This window comes from Saccostrea echinata, unplaced genomic scaffold (genome assembly GCF_033153115.1).
Source record: "Saccostrea echinata isolate AGI-Se365-2 ecotype Australia unplaced genomic scaffold, CSIRO_AGI_Sech_v1 ptg000002l, whole genome shotgun sequence".
Lineage (NCBI taxonomy): Eukaryota > Metazoa > Mollusca > Bivalvia > Ostreida > Ostreidae > Saccostrea > Saccostrea echinata.
Window position 1 is genome coordinate 462,887 of NW_026889751.1, and position 15,719 is coordinate 478,605.

At 34.5% G+C, this 15,719-nt stretch overlaps 2 protein-coding genes across 3 annotated transcripts in view; one reads left to right on the forward strand and one right to left on the reverse strand.

Annotated features, from left to right (window-relative positions):
* Window positions 1-15,719, forward strand: part of LOC133204607 (ADP-ribosylation factor-binding protein GGA1-like) — a 261,424-nt gene that overhangs the window by 17,622 nt on the left and 228,083 nt on the right. Inside the window, exons 16-17 of one of the 2 annotated variants that reach the window (XM_061340370.1) lie at window positions 184-294; window positions 717-818. In XM_061340370.1, coding sequence (XP_061196354.1) covers window positions 184-294; window positions 717-809 — 204 coding nt within the window. In that variant the 3' untranslated portion in view covers window positions 810-818. Of the gene's footprint in view, window positions 1-183; window positions 295-716; window positions 2,201-15,719 lie in introns of those variants that run through there. The other variant, XM_061340363.1, reaches the window with a different exon arrangement.
* LOC133204571 (AP-5 complex subunit zeta-1-like) lies at window positions 4,954-15,679 on the reverse strand. The gene is made up of 18 exons (XM_061340326.1): window positions 15,614-15,679; window positions 15,119-15,256; window positions 13,365-13,569; window positions 12,895-12,941; window positions 12,594-12,691; window positions 11,446-11,613; window positions 10,614-10,802; window positions 10,474-10,511; window positions 10,204-10,366; window positions 9,818-9,996; window positions 9,629-9,712; window positions 8,700-8,899; window positions 8,454-8,540; window positions 7,155-7,277; window positions 6,918-7,050; window positions 6,511-6,693; window positions 6,251-6,402; window positions 4,954-5,679 (listed from the first exon to the last, which is right to left on the reverse strand). The coding sequence occupies exons 1-18, from the start codon at window positions 15,652-15,654 to the stop codon at window positions 5,568-5,570; spliced, it is 2,340 nt and encodes a 779-aa protein (XP_061196310.1). The 5' UTR covers window positions 15,655-15,679; the 3' UTR covers window positions 4,954-5,567.

The window sequence follows — 15,719 nt, forward strand, 5'->3', positions numbered from 1 at the left end:
ACTTTTATATTTAAACTTTTCAACCTTTCAAGATTGAAGTGATTTCTGCTTTTTCCTAGCCAAAGTGCTCAGGTGAGCGATGTGGCCCCTGGGCCTCTTGTTGTACAATAACTAAGACACACAATGGCTGATATTTTTACCCTTGATAATCAGGAAACTTGTGTGTACTGCTTTATTTGTCAGGTGATGAAAGTTAAACTACAGCCCCCTTCAGCCACTGATCTACCTGCATACAATCCTATTCTCCCACCTGCTGCCATCACTCAAGTTATGTTGCTGGCCAACCCACAAAAGGTAAAGACAGTTATCAAGTCATTCCTTATTACAGTCCAAATGAACTGTACTTATATATACTGTCAATTAATAATCTGAAGTAGACTGTCTGTTTGGATAAGATATTATTAGGAATACAGTAAAACACGCTTATAGCGAACACGCTTATAATAAATTGACACTTAAATTGAAGTTGTTTTCATCCCCCCATTGCTTTAAATATTTTGTGAACTCAACTGATATAACAAATTATGTTTAGAACGAAGCAAAAATATCCCTCCTTGGTGCTTTGTTATAAGCGTGTTTTACTGTATTAAAACCCCATAAAAGAATATTACTATTAAAGTAATATACTTGAATGGAAAAAAGTTTTTCTGAATAAACTTGTACCCTGTACAAGTATTTTGATAATTTTGGCACTCATAATTGACTTGTCATTTCAGGAAAAAGTGCGATTAAAATTCAAGATATCTTACAATGTAAATGGAGAGAATCTATCTGATGTTGGAGAGGTGGACAATTTTACAGTGTTATAATACTAGAACAAATATTTTTTCACATTGTGATGGGGAAAGTGCAAGTATGGATGTTATGCATGTGAAAGGTGATTATAATTCTCATTCTTTAAGAACAAAAGGTGCTTGTTAGTGTGTTATGTTTGCTTGGTGCCTAATTCTATAAATTTTCAACTGCATAAGTGTTGAAGAAAAGTTTTCTGATTAGACAGTATGCTGTACTGGTATTTGTTGTATCGTCTTTTAAAATAAATACCTTTGTTATCGGATATTTGTATTTGGAGGGTGTTTTCACTGGTTGAAATTACAATAACATGTACATGTAGCAACTTTTACTAGACTTGATAGGTATTATTATTATCTCTGTGAATATTAACTGCAGCATTTGTTAGCCCCCAAAATGAACATGGTTTACGCTGCAAAACCTTACATGCACCTTCCAAGAAATAGCGGTTTTCAGTCAGGAAATTGATGTACTGTTTAGCCCCCACAATCCATTTGTTTAGTATTCATTTCATATAGAAATTCAAAACATGAATTATACAACATTCCATATATCATAGAAAGTTGTTAAATATGATTTGATATCAGTTTCATATCCTTGTACATCGCAAAAAAAAACCAAAACAACAACAACAAAACAGACAATTTTATAATGGAAATAAAGTTCTGAAGTAGGTTAAACATGCTTCTTGTGTTTCGTGTACTGAATTTCAGAGTGGTGCCAGGGCATATAAAAAACATAGAGGTAATTCAATGTGTCATTTGGTTGATAATTTCCCTGTATAGTTTTTTTGTTATAGATAAAAACGGGGAAACAAAAACATGGATATATATTTCTATATTCTAGGGGGCATTGTTATTTTTTTGTTGTCATCTTAAAACGTTGAAATATTTTTCTATAAAGTTACAAAAGTTTACCTCTTTTTAAAAAAATAGTCCTGGTGTTAGTTTTTGTTAGAGCTCATTTTTCATGATTACACATACAGCAAGAAAATCTCTTTTGCCTGCATTTTTGCTGATGAAATTTCTGCATTCATTGTTATCACTACAAGATGTATTAAATATAAACCACTTAATTTAATTCCATTCCAAAGTAAACTGCCTCACATCCCTCAGAAACTGAACTTTATTGAGATTTTCCATGTATGTACTTGTGCTACGCTATGATTTCACAGTCTATATAAGGAATATTTTATACAACATACATACATGTTTTTTAAAACTTCAGAAGTTAAACATATTCATGTTACTGAAAATTTTACATGTACAACATTAGTGTTAAAACTATGTGTATACTCATTACTTGTACATGTAATGATCAATGGGCTTAAATTATAAAGTTTTATATTATACACTGTACATCTCATTACATGTCCATGTGTACTTTTTATGTGAACATGAATAAATTTCTGAGTAATATTAAAAGTGTGTGTTCCAAAATTATTTCTCGTCTCTTAATATTGAGAAAGAAGCAAACATAGCATACAATAAGAACATCACAGTGTGAATAAAACTGTAAAAGATGCAATATAGGGATTATTAATCAAATTTTTAAAGTGCCATCTTGAAATTATTTTCCAAAATGTCATATTTTATAGTAAATGTACATGATTGTACTTAACGTTGAACGTGTTCAAAGATATTAACCAGCTGAATCCCAAACTTCACAATTTAAAGGCACTGGTGTGAGGTATCCTAAGTCTGTCAATGCAATTTGTCACTATCACAGTATTATGTATCATAAAAATTCTTGTATAAATCTCTTATACAATTGACCATTTAATTACATTATTCACAGTGATTAACTGTCATAGGCAAATAGAAAAGGGAAATAACTTCTCTCAGTAGAATAAAAATAGAGCCCTGCCAGCACCAAAACACTTGACCAAGTGGTCCAGAATTTCAAAACCTGGTAAAAATACCCTGCTTATTACAAATTTGTACCATGTTTCCTCCTGGAACAGAGAAGATGATTTGCATAGAAATAATGCATTTTCACTAAAGATTCAACACAGCCCCACCCTAACAGTAGAGCCCATGACTGAGGGGCCATGAAAATCAAAATTTTGTAAGAGGCACACTTGCTTATCATAACTATGCATTTAGTTGAAGATTTTCAAAGAATTAATGCCTTTTCACCATATAATCAATAGAACTCCACCCTAACACAAGAACCCTGACCCTGGGGCCATTAATTTGACAATTTTTGAAAAGGCACCCATGCTCAACAAACACTGCAATTAGTTTGTTTGCTTAATACCTAAGAGCAGGGAAGAAGATTTTCAAAGAATGTATTTTCACCATATATTCAATATAGTCCCAATCTTACACCATAGACCCTAACCCAGGGGCCAAGAAGTTAACAATTTTGGAAGAGGTACTCTTGCTCATTATAACTATGCAATATTAAGTATGTTTGCTAAAACCCTAGGGGCAGAGCAGAAGACTATGAAAAAACAATGCATTTTCACTATATATTCAATAGAGCCCAATAGAATTAACACCAAATTCCCTGGTTCAGGGGCTATGAATTTCACACTTTAGGAAGAAACACCATTGTTCATCATTTCCATGCACAAAGTTTATCTGCTAAATACCCAGGAGCAGAGAAGATTTTCAAAGAAATAATGCATTTTCAATATGTAATCCATAGAACCACGTCCTAACACCAGATCCTCTGACCCAGGGGCATGAAATTCACAATTTTGGAAGATGCACCGATGCTCATCTTACCAATGCATTTAGTTTTTTGCTTAATAATCAGGAGCAGAGAAGATTCCAAAGAAATAATGCATTTTCACTACATAATCAATATAGCCCCCTCCATCCCCAACACCAGAACCCCTGACCCTGATGCCACAGATTTTACGCAATTTTGTTTATCTGCTAAGTATACAGGAGCATAAAAATAGATTTTCAAAGAAATAATGCATTTTTTACTACTTGTATATAAGTAACAGAACCCCCCACTCCCCCAACAAACTTTGGGTCACACAATGTTAAGTGGCACCTTTGCTCATCACTATGCACGTAGTTTATCTGCTAAATACCCAGGAGCAGAGAGGAAGATTATCAAAGTCACTTTTTATCAATAGAACCCCACCCTAACACCAGAGCCTCTGACCCTGGGAGAATTAATTTCACAATTTTAGAAGAGGCACCTTGCTCATCATGACATTGAATTAAATTTGTTTGCTTAATACCCATGAGCAGAGAGGAAGATTTTCAAAGAAATAGTTCTCACTAAATAATCAATACCTAACACCAGAGCCCCTGACCCAGGGGCTGAGAAATTCACAATTCAGCACCCTTGCTCATCATAACCATGTACTAAGCATGTTTGCTAAAAACATAAAGGCAGATCAGAAGAATATCAAAGAAACAATGCATCTTCACTATATACTCAACAGAGCCCCACCCAAACAAAAAAACCTGGTCCAGGGGCTTTAAATTTCCGAATTTTAAGAGTGGCACATTTGCTCATCATAACCAGGCACCTAGTTTATCTGCTAAATACCCAGGTGCAGAGAAGATGATTTTCAAAGCAATAAGGCATTTTCACTATATTATCAACAGAACCCTTACACCAGGACCCCTGACCAAGGGGCCATGTAATTCACAATTTTGGAAGAGGTACCCTTCCTCATCAACACTATGCACAAAGTTTGTTTGCTTAATACCAAGGAGCAGAGAAGATGATTTCAAAGCAGTTATGACCTTTCATTATCTGATCGAGCCCCACCCGAACTCCAGGACCCCTGACCCTGGGGCCATGAATTTCACAATTTTGGTAGAGGGCTCAATGCTGATTACAATCACACCAACAGTTTGACTGATTGATGTCCAGGAGTAAAGAAGATTTTAAAAGATAGCACTAATTTTGGTGATTTTAGCCCACCAACCCCTCAGGTCCGAGGGGGGTGGGGACCATGAAATTCACAATTTCATTCCCATCTACCCATAGATGCTACCTGCCAAAATTGGTTGAAATTGGTTCAGCAGTTGCAGAGAAGCTGAAAATGTTAAAATGTTAACACACTACGAATGATGCATGGCGACAGACAAAAACAGATAGCAATAGGTCACCTGAGTGACCAAGGTGACCTAAAATGCCTAAAAGATTCTGTTTGTTTTGGTCTGTAAAAAATACATAACAACAAAATGTTCATGAACATTTTAATATAAATATTAAGTAATATAAATAAAAATTGATGTACGTTCATCAAAAAAAAATTGCACTGTCCCCTTACAATTGTTCTAGGAAAAATTTATCTATGACTATGGATTCATAGAAATGTATGAAATTAGAAGAAACTTGATGTGTTTGTGAAACACTGATGCCTTTGGTAGCAAACTATATGCATGTACATTGTAGATATAGAAGTTTGATACTGGAATTCACTTTTAAGGCCTTAATTTGACTATATACCTTGACCCTGACCTCAATTATTATGACCAAATATGAAGATTTTATATAGTTCAAGGTTAAAGTCCTGGACAGAGAGAAAGACCAAAATCAACTTTTAGTCTTCAATATTTGGTGTATTGAAGAACATGTACCCGGTAAATTACTCTGAAAATTGCATTTGGGGGGGGGGATAACTTTTGTTGTTTTTGTGGTATAGAGAGACCCACAGATTTATGTCCTCAGTATCATGCTTGTCAACTATACTTAACTCTGAAATCAATTCCAATATTTTTTTTCTTAAATCCCCATGAAAATAAGTTATTTTTCGGTATACATAGACAATTGTGATTGATATTCCTATTAAGAAGCTATGATAACACATGTTGGATTCCCCTGAGGGTAATAGGTAAACTTGTATTGTCTCTGTGCCACCTTCCAGTCTCTATGTCATCATCAGGGTTAAACACAACATTGGCAAAACTACAATAAAAATACAGATTGCTAGAATACAACTCTCATAGTAAGAGTGTTACATGTGAAAATTTTACTAAAATTGTGATGAAATTTAAAAACATGCACCCTGTTATATTCCTGATGGGCCAAAATAGAGCTTCAACTTAAAAATATTATCTAATGGGGAGCTCTCATGGCCAACAGGGAAAATATGCAAGCAACTTAAAGTTCAAGGATACTGTGTTAAGAGAGATAACTCTAAACTGGAAAACTAGTTAAAATTTTGCTCACAAGCTAAACTTTTTTGCATTTTACTTATAAAATACCTTTCTTTTGGAAAATCATCAGCATTGAAGCAACACTTTTAAGTTATATGATTGAACAAAGGGATTATGAACCTTAAGTGTTGTAGATTTACTGCTGAATGTAAAGCCTAACAACTCCATAAAGGACACCATAAATTCAAAATTTAAAATTTCTCATTGATGACTCAGGTTAGTATTGTGGTTAAAGGGTCTTTCCCGGGTGATTTTTAGTTGAGTTCAATTCTTCTTCAGAGCTTGAACTCTTGACCATAAGAAATGTAAAAGATACAAACTTTGGAAGTTTAAGAAGGTTGATGAGTTCCTGTGCCCTTCCAACCAGTGCATCCTTTACTTCTGTATCCAAGTAACCAGCTTGCTGCTGCTTAGCAACCTTAGTCAGGAGAAGAATTGATCGAGGAATCAGGTCTTGACATTTGGAAGCTAACTAAAGAAAGAATTTCAACAAATCATGAACAGATTAGACACTGCATATACACGTATATTGTGAGAATGCACATGATTATTGTATTATTAAGCAGCTGTGATGACCAACCTTTGATATTGCTGACATTAACATGCAAATGATTTTTGAGGAATCTGCAAATCCTTCATCTGTAGATGTCATCCCTGAGAGTTCATAAGACAACACCTCAAGTGTATCAAAAAATCTTGTAATTGTTTCAGCTGAGCATCTTTTGTCATGCTTGACTGAGCATAACTCACCAACACACCAAACCTACATAGAAATTGAAGAGAATGTTTTGTGACTTTTTGCATCAAATGTGGCAAAAAAATATTCTGACAGTTAAGAATTTGTTATATTCAATCACAAAAAAAAAAAATTTCTTTTGATCAAGTTCAGTTTGATAAGTCACAGTAACTCACATTTTATTTAAATTTAAAGTAAAACTGTGCTTAAACTGTATAAAAGATGAGAGGCACTAGAAAAGAAAAGCTGACCAGATTTGCAAAGAATTCCTCTCGTTCTGAAATATTCCTTGGACTTATGAGGAAATCTTTAATTTCTGAGGCCTGATCCAAAATTATTCCTGGATGCTTCTTCAAAAGATGCACCAAATTTTCTGACAAAACCCTATAAATCAAAGTATTCCCTATCAAAAAATTGCCAGGAATAGGCCTCAATGTTGTATATTTACAGAACTACAGCTACACTGGATAATTAATGTATAGACTGACTTTTTGACATCTGCTTGATAGCCTGGAATACTGTACAATGAAGCTGTTCTCTCTAGAAGGACTGGAATTAACTGAGACCCAAACTCTGATGAGGCATCCTCCAATACAACATCAAACCAAATCCTGAAACATAAAAGACACATACATGTACTGTATTGTTCTCCTAAAATCAAATATGTGACTAAGTAATTCCATATATTCACCTTATCTATATTTCATTTCTATCATTTCTTTAGGAGAGTAGCAAACACGCTTTTGTAAACTTATACCGAATAACGGTTTCTTTAGTGGGTGCAAAATTTGTCAATTTCCTCACTCAAAAGGTGTGCTAATAATTTTGGCTTCACCTCGCCAAGTATAAAATTTACTTACTAGGTATCATCCCCCACCTGGTCACTACAAAACTTTGTAACAAAAATTACCCCACTGATAACATAATTATATATTCAGGTGTCTACTGCTTGTAAAATTGTTTCTCCCTGCAATATGTTTCATTACTCCTGTATCATTCTCCTAAAAATCAAATATTTATGTGCCTTTAGATTATGAAGTATATATCTGCATGCCCCCCCCCCCCTTTTTTTTTTCCAAACTTCCAACAAAACAATTCTCTTTTGTCAAACATGTTACAATGCAAGAAAAAAAAATAGTAAAATACAGGGTTCCTTTTCAGCTCTTGTTTTACATAAAAAAGAAGAAGAGCACATGTAGCATACTGAATGTTCACAGATATAAAAAAAAATTCAATTTTTTTTTTTTTACGATAATACAATTTGACCTTTCGAACAGGAACAGGTTAACCTAGACATGTACATGTAGTTCTAAGTCATACCCAGAAGCCTTACACTGTGTTTGATACTGAAGAGACAATATCACAATTTTATTGATGGTGTGGGCATCATGCACAATATGAATTCAAACATATACTTTTAAGTCAGAGATATGGCTCTGACAATATCTAAAAATACTACATTGTAGTCCAGATGAACCTTGCACCTGAAGGTTTGTTCACTACATAACCAAAGTTAAAACAAAAACATGTAAAATATGATCAATGTTCAGTTAGACCACATTTAAAGTCAAAATCAAAAAAGATTTTTAATTTGAGGGGTCTCAATAGTGAAGTGAAGCTCATTACCCAGGAATTGTTTAAAGTACCTGGTACATGTATGTTGAATATGAATGAATAGGTCAAGCAATCACAGGCATGCAATGGAGATGTTAAGACAGCAACTATATGCTCCTCTTTTAGAAAGCATAATGAAATCTTAAAGAGCAAGAACAAGAAGACATTCTAACCTTAACAAAACAGGCACAATCTGAGAGCAGACAACCACTCGTGGATGCTGGTTCATATCCCTCAGAATATTATGGAAGGAAGACAATCTGTTGAGAGAACATAATTATGACTAATGAAATGTTATAGTGCTCATATAAACTGATGGTTTAAAAACACACAATAATATCTCTGTATCTTATAAGAATCCACAATGTTTGTATGAATGTGATAATTAACTTGTTTTATGCACAAAGTAAACCACTGACCTATTTATGGTATCTCCGTGCCCTCCCTCCACTCTTGTGAAGAAATTAAACATTGGCCTGTAGAGGGCACTCTGGAATGCTGACAGTGAGCTGATTGGTTCAGTCTCAGTGGACAATGTCTGAGCCTCACTTTTCTTACATCGCTCAGTTACCTCTAAGGCAACTGTCACACAGGGCAAATCCAACAACATATGGAAAACCTAGAACAGTAAAGACTGAGAAAAGAGTCAGGGTGACAAACCTCAGTTACCTCTAAAGCAACTGTCACACAGGGCAAATCCAACAACATATGGAATACTTAGAAAAGTAAAAACAGTAGGGACTGAGAAAGAGAGTCAGGGCGACAAACCATGCATGTTTTACATGCATTTCGTCTTTGTAATGCATTAACCTGTGCAATAGATGTCACTTTTTCTCCTGGCATGATATATGATACTATTTTCATTTATTTCCATACTGGTATGGCATAGTTGCATTCATTTTATAATTTTATCATGACAGAGTAGCAATTGCAATGTAAGATGTACATCCACACAGGTGAAATCTGTACAGTGAAATACTTCAATTCATGAAGAAATCAGAGGCTTAAATAGAAGCAAATGAAGAAGAATATGGTGGATGAGAATAAATCACTTCCTTTTAATAGACGTGTTCAGCTTTAACTATGGTTTTTTTTAAAAACAAAATTGACCCCCCCCCCCCCCAAACACAACCTCTGCAAAAAGAAGCATCCATTTATATTATACATGTATAATTATGCATAATAAGACCATGTCCATGGCATGGGACCAAAAGTAAGCAAATTTATACATTTTTCACACTAACATGCTTAAATTGACTCAATGTTTTTAAATTGCTTAACAAAATGTTGTGCTTAGTCCAACTTCTGTTAAATCCACACTTTCATGAAAGTGTTATACATTACTCACTTCAGTAGCGGTGGAGGGAGACATCAGTGCTGGCAGTATATCTTCAAAATCAGTCAAATAAGTCCGAGGATTCCAGGCTAGAATCTGCAAATTACAACAACATGCACCTAAATTATACCATATAGATCTGTTTATTTCAGGTTAAGCTGTTACTCTGGTTAATTTATATGTAATGTCTTTCACGCAGACCTTGAGGATGTTGGGAAAGTATGTAGACAGTATGGATGTGTTGTGACAGAGAGTTTCAAGGTTATCTTTAATAAAGGTGACTGTATCAAAACTGAAGGCTGGGTCTAAGTACCACTGAGTCAGCAACTTGTGGAAAAACAATGTATACGCCTCTTGTGGGTCATGCTCTACACTTTTACCTGCATGGGAAGGAAAATGCCAAAAAAAAAAAAAAAAAAAATGTAGAAATTACACTAATATTGAATTATACTAATATTAAATGCAGAAAATATCAAGGGAGTGACACAAAAGTATTGGTTTGAAAGTACAGTATTCCAAGATGAGAATGATTCATAAGTAATAGAGTAAAGAAACAACATTTATTTATATGTATTTTTACATAATACCATGATTAAGGAAGAATTGTAGAACTGGAATGAGAAGTCTGGCTTTGTCTGGTTCTGCTGCTAGTCTGTTGTACAATCGACGCACCTCCTGGAAAACTCGTGCAACCCGACCTGGTTCTATCTTACAAATGATGTCCAGGATATTTACTATCTCCAACAAACACTGGTAAGTAGACAAAGATGGAGACCTATACATGTAGCTAATGCTTCAGGAATGTTTGTAAAATGGGGCCTAAAATATTCAGAAGTATGGGAAAAAAATATACTTACACAGTTTTGGAGGTCTACGTCTGATGCAACTTTAGGTTCTGGAAAATACACCCAGATGAGCACCATTTTACAGAACTTCTTATTTAATAAATTTGTATAACGTAATAAAGAAAAAAAAGAAATATAAACACAAATCTTACTTCTTTCACACTGGTCCAGTATTCTAAAACAGTAATCGATGGATTTATCTACTAAAGAGTTGAACACATGGGCAGATTTATTAGATACTTCCTGGCTCTCCTCACTAGTAACATGGGAGTGGTACAACCATTTGTACAACATAGAGAAACTATAGATGTTCAAGAACTGGTCATTTGTGTAATACTGGCCTGCAAGAGGTGAAAATTTAATACAAATAATATCATTATATACACATACATTAAAACTCGGTTAGAAGGAAGTCACTTGGACCTTGAATTTTACTTCCTTATGAGTGATATTCTTCATATCAGTATGAAGAAAATAATGAAAAGTCTTATCATGGGATTCCTAAAATAATTCCTTATAATCAAGATTTCCTTATAAGCATGTTCTTTACATCTGAGTTTTACTGTAGTATTAAAATAAAGACATAAGTATTGAGAAAGGGATACACAGTGTAATCATTGACAAGTTAAACACATATCCAAAAGACTTAAAAGCCAGTCATCTTAAGTCAAGAAAAAGGTGAAGATAACATAATACAGTCAAAGTCATGAACAACATAAGTCAAGAACAGGGCAAAAATAAAAACCCTGGAATCACCAGAGGTGGGATCAGGTGCCTAGGAGGATAAAGCATCCCCTGATGACCTGTCACACCAGCTGTGAGTCCTGTGTATTATATAAACAGTTAAAAAGGATAATCTGTTGTCAGCATGAGTTTGACAACAATGGCCTAACAATTTGTATTATTAAACATGGAACTTTAAAAATCAGAATATAATTAAAACAAGTTAATGCTACTAATAAAAAACAATCAGAAATTTCATACCAACATTGAGCACAGTAAAGAAATTTCTGCTGGGAGTTCCATCTACTTCATTTACAACAGTGGCCTGGTCTTTCTTGAAAGGATTAATGGTGTAAGGATTTGGGAGTTGATACAGAGAGGCATTCATCAACCAATCACTCACTGTACTATTAACTTCTTTCAGGGTCTCTGAGTAAAAAAAAGAATAAACTGGCACAATGAAAAAAGATTATGCATCATGGTTGCTTGTGAGCTCAGCACTATACATGTACAGCTAATACTCTGCCAGAAGTTTATTGTGTAGGACCTGAAATGTGCCAGAAGTTTATTGTGTAGGACCTGAAGTGACACCAGGAAGGACAAGGTCTGTCTTTGTATGGATAACTTACCCTCTGACAGAAGTTTATTGTGTAGGACCTGAAGTGACACTAGGAAGGAGAAGGCCTGTCTTTGTATGGATAACTTACCCTCTGACAGAGGTTTATTGTGTAGGACCTGAAGTGACACTAGGAAGGAGAAGGCCTGTCTTTGTATGGATAGCTTACCCTCTGACAGAAGTTTATTGTGTAGGACCTGAAGTGACACCAGGAAGGACAAGGTCTGTCTTTGTATGGATAACTTACCCTCTGACAGAAGTTTATTGTGTAGGACCTGAAGTGACACTAGGAAGGAGAAGGCCTGTCATGGTATGGATAACTTACCCTCTGACAGAAGTTTATTGTGTAGGACCTGAAGTGACACTAGGAAGGAGAAGGCCTGTCTTTGTATGGATAGCTTACCCTCTGACAGAAGTTTATTGTGTAGGACCTGAAGTGACACCAGGAAGGACAAGGTCTGTCTTTGTATGGATAACTTACCCTCTGACAGAAGTTTATTGTGTAGGACCTGAAGTGACACTAGGAAGGAGAAGGCCTGTCTTTGTATGGATAGCTTACCCTCTGACAGAAGTTTATTGTGTAGGACCTGAAGTGACACTAGGAAGGAGAAGGCCTGTCTTTGTATGGATAGCTTACCCTCTGACAGAAGTTTATTGTGTAGGACCTGAAGTGACACCAGGAAGGACAAGGTCTGTCTTTGTATGGATAACTTACCCTCTGACAGAAGTTTATTGTGTAGGACCTGAAGTGACACCAGGAAGGAGAAGGCCTGTCTTTGTATGGATAACTTACCCTCTGACAGAAGTTTATTGTGTAGGACCTGTATTGACACTAGGAAGGAGAAGGTCTGTCTTTTAACATTAAAATCTTCCTTTTCTGAGGACATCCACCTTTAAAATATAAAAACTAAGTTTAACTTTATTCTAACGGGTGGCTCCATGTTACCAAAGGGCTTACATGAGCATTGCCTGTTGTCTAATTTGTTAACATAATATGCATGAAATACAAAATGAAAACATTTTTTATGTACATCTAATGTACAATTACACAAGTCTTGAGTATTAAAAATTAACAGAATAGAAACAAAAAATACCTTACAGCTTGTGGAATGAGGTTAGTTAAACAAAAATTCCTGTTTCCCTGAAATGAGATTTAAACTACTCCTTATTTTCACCATCTTGCATATCCTTGTATACTTACTTTTACTAGGGACACATTCAATTACATGACTGGTTCATAAATTGTAAAAAGCAATATTTTTGATACTCTGGCTTTTGTGTGTTCAACAAGAAGACCATGATTTAATGATATTTAATATCTTATCAAGCACATGCAACTGCATATAATGTTAGCGAGTAATAGAATTCAGATGTGAAAATGTACACATTTTATGACTTATTGACTTATGTACATATTATTCCTGACTTTGTGTTATTGATTTTGAAAATTGACTTATGTACATATCATTCCTGAATTTATATATAAAAAAAACAACAAAAAAACCCCAAAATTTAAAGTCCAGTACATTTACATTATTACATTATAATTACACTGTTATCTCACCTGTATTAGATAGAGAGAGAAGCAGTTAGCCGTGGCTTCGGATGATTGATAGCCTGTGCTGGGATAGAAGTCGGACCCTAGATCACCCTCATCACGTGGCAAAAGCTCAGCCAAAATCTGCTCACAAAGGAGACATTCTTTTGTTTTGTCATGATCCATAGAACTCACCATATTCACCAAAGTTGAAATCATGTTTCTTGGCAAACTAAAAATATTAAACTTATGAACTCAAGACAGACAACAATTAATAACAGCATTGAAAAGAAAAGATAATGAAAATAATGATAATGTCATATTGAAATAAGATGGTTGACAGTCTTCTTCTTCCAATAAAGTTCATACCACCATCTGGATATTTGTTTAACTTAACATGATAAATATGACTTTTTCAACATATGATCAACTAAGCTTAACTCTGGGGCTGAACTCTGAACCCAAGAGACACAGATTTTACATCACAATATATAAAAATTATCTGTTGGATTCCTAGGAGTTAAGAAATGTAGATGCCGTACTAAGTAAGTTGTACAAGTTAGTTACCAGTTTTTTTGAGCATGCCTCATGTCTTTTTGACAATTAAAAAAAAATGCGGAACTCAAGTTGGAAAAAAAAAGATAATTAAGGCATACACATTACAGAACTTTCTTCTCTTTTTGCACAACTAAATTTCTTCAAAGTAACTGTACACTATTACATGTACTCTGTTGGATCACTCGAAATATTCAATAAATATCAATCATCTTTGGGCCTGGACCCTGCATGGTCAAAGCAGGAACATATATGCTAATGGAATAGGCAACTCCTTTAGCGCCATAGTTATTTGCCATATTTATTTGCCCAAAATGTAAAACACAACACTACAAGTTTTTCAAACCATACTTATGTAAAGTAAACAGTTTTTTCTGATGTAATCTGTTCTTTTTGTTTATTGGAATGGAATTTTATTTAATTTTAAAGTATGCATTGTAATACATGTATAATTTAAATCATTAAAGCATGAATTTCATTATTATAAATCATTATCATCATACAGATGAGTTTGCCTGTTAGATGTCTAGACATAAAGATGATTTTTAAAGAAATAAAGCACTTTCAATATACAATCTACTTTGCAGCACACTTTGGTTTTGTTGCCTTTGTTTTTTTTCCGTCATTATCAAAATTCCTAAGGAACTAAGGTAAACTGTTTCTGAAATTGTCAGAACTCTGCCTAGAAATTTGGCTAGACTAATGTGCAGACTCAATTAATTTTTTTCTGCTCTTGTGTATTGGTTGTTATTGCTCACTAAATAATGTGAGGCATTAATTGTAAGAGCCAGTGCCACCCGACACTGTGATCTCTTAAAGCAATGCATGGGTGAAGAGAAAATTTGGACTGTGCAAATTGATCCAAATGAATTTTTTTCCACAGTAGCCTGAAGACCCACAATGCAATGCAAATGCATCTCGCTGCTAACTACACTCCTGCGGTAACAACAAAAGTTCACAAAAAATTAACTCACTTTGATTTAATGGATATTGCATATGGATAGTGGATTAAACATTCTTTTTTTTAAAAAATTTGCACCTTTCAAACTTCGAAATATGGAAATGTAACTAACATACGACATCAAATGACATCACTGTCTAGATGTTCCAAATGTATTGTGCATTTTAAAAAGGCAGATTTAATTATTACAAAAGTGAATAGGTATCCAATAATACACAACTGAGCTCGCCCCAACAGTCGCACCATCAACATATACTTCACATACCATGGCTCAGTGCTAGAGGACTGTAGAATGAAATAGAGTTGCCGCAGCTGGTTCATACATTCAGTAGATTTCTCTGGTGCATAAAGATTTTCCAGAATACCATGACAAATTCTGTCAATTTCTTCTTGAGGTGTCTTACTATTAAAAAATGATAATAATATTAATAAACACTTATGCCCCTCCCCCTGATAATTCTACAGATATTTAGAACAGGTGGTCTGACGTCATATACTATGAAAGAATAACCATTTATAAACTGAAAAACTTAAACGTTACACTTTATATCGTCAAAACTTGTGTAAGAAAATTCAACATTAGACTTTCCCTTTTCTCAAATTGAATGTAAATAGAGAAAATTCGGGCTATATATGAGGGAGCTAGATAAGAACTAAAAGAAGAGGAATCAATCCATATGACTTTGCATATGGTAAACAGGATGAACAATTAAGTAAAACAAAATATCAATAAAGCTTTGACGATTTAGAATATATGTACCTTGCTTGAGAAAAGAGACTGTCGATCATAGAAAGCGCCATGTTGTAATTTTACCGATTTTTTTTTCAAAAATAGAAAATACGTAATTTTCTATTTCCCAAAAACA

Bases quoted from the DNA above. Each gene is read 5' to 3' on its own strand.
- LOC133204571 (XM_061340326.1), bottom strand. From the start codon at position 15,654: ATGGCGCTTTCTATGATCGACAGTCTCTTTTCTCAAGCAAG. The intron at 11,614-12,593 runs GTAAGTTATCCA...TTTTTTACTCAG, and splicing joins CAATAAACTTCTGTCAGAGG to AGACCCTGAAAGAAGTTAAT. The intron at 6,403-6,510 runs GTTGGTCATCAC...TTCTTTCTTTAG, and splicing joins TAATGTCAGCAATATCAAAG to TTAGCTTCCAAATGTCAAGA.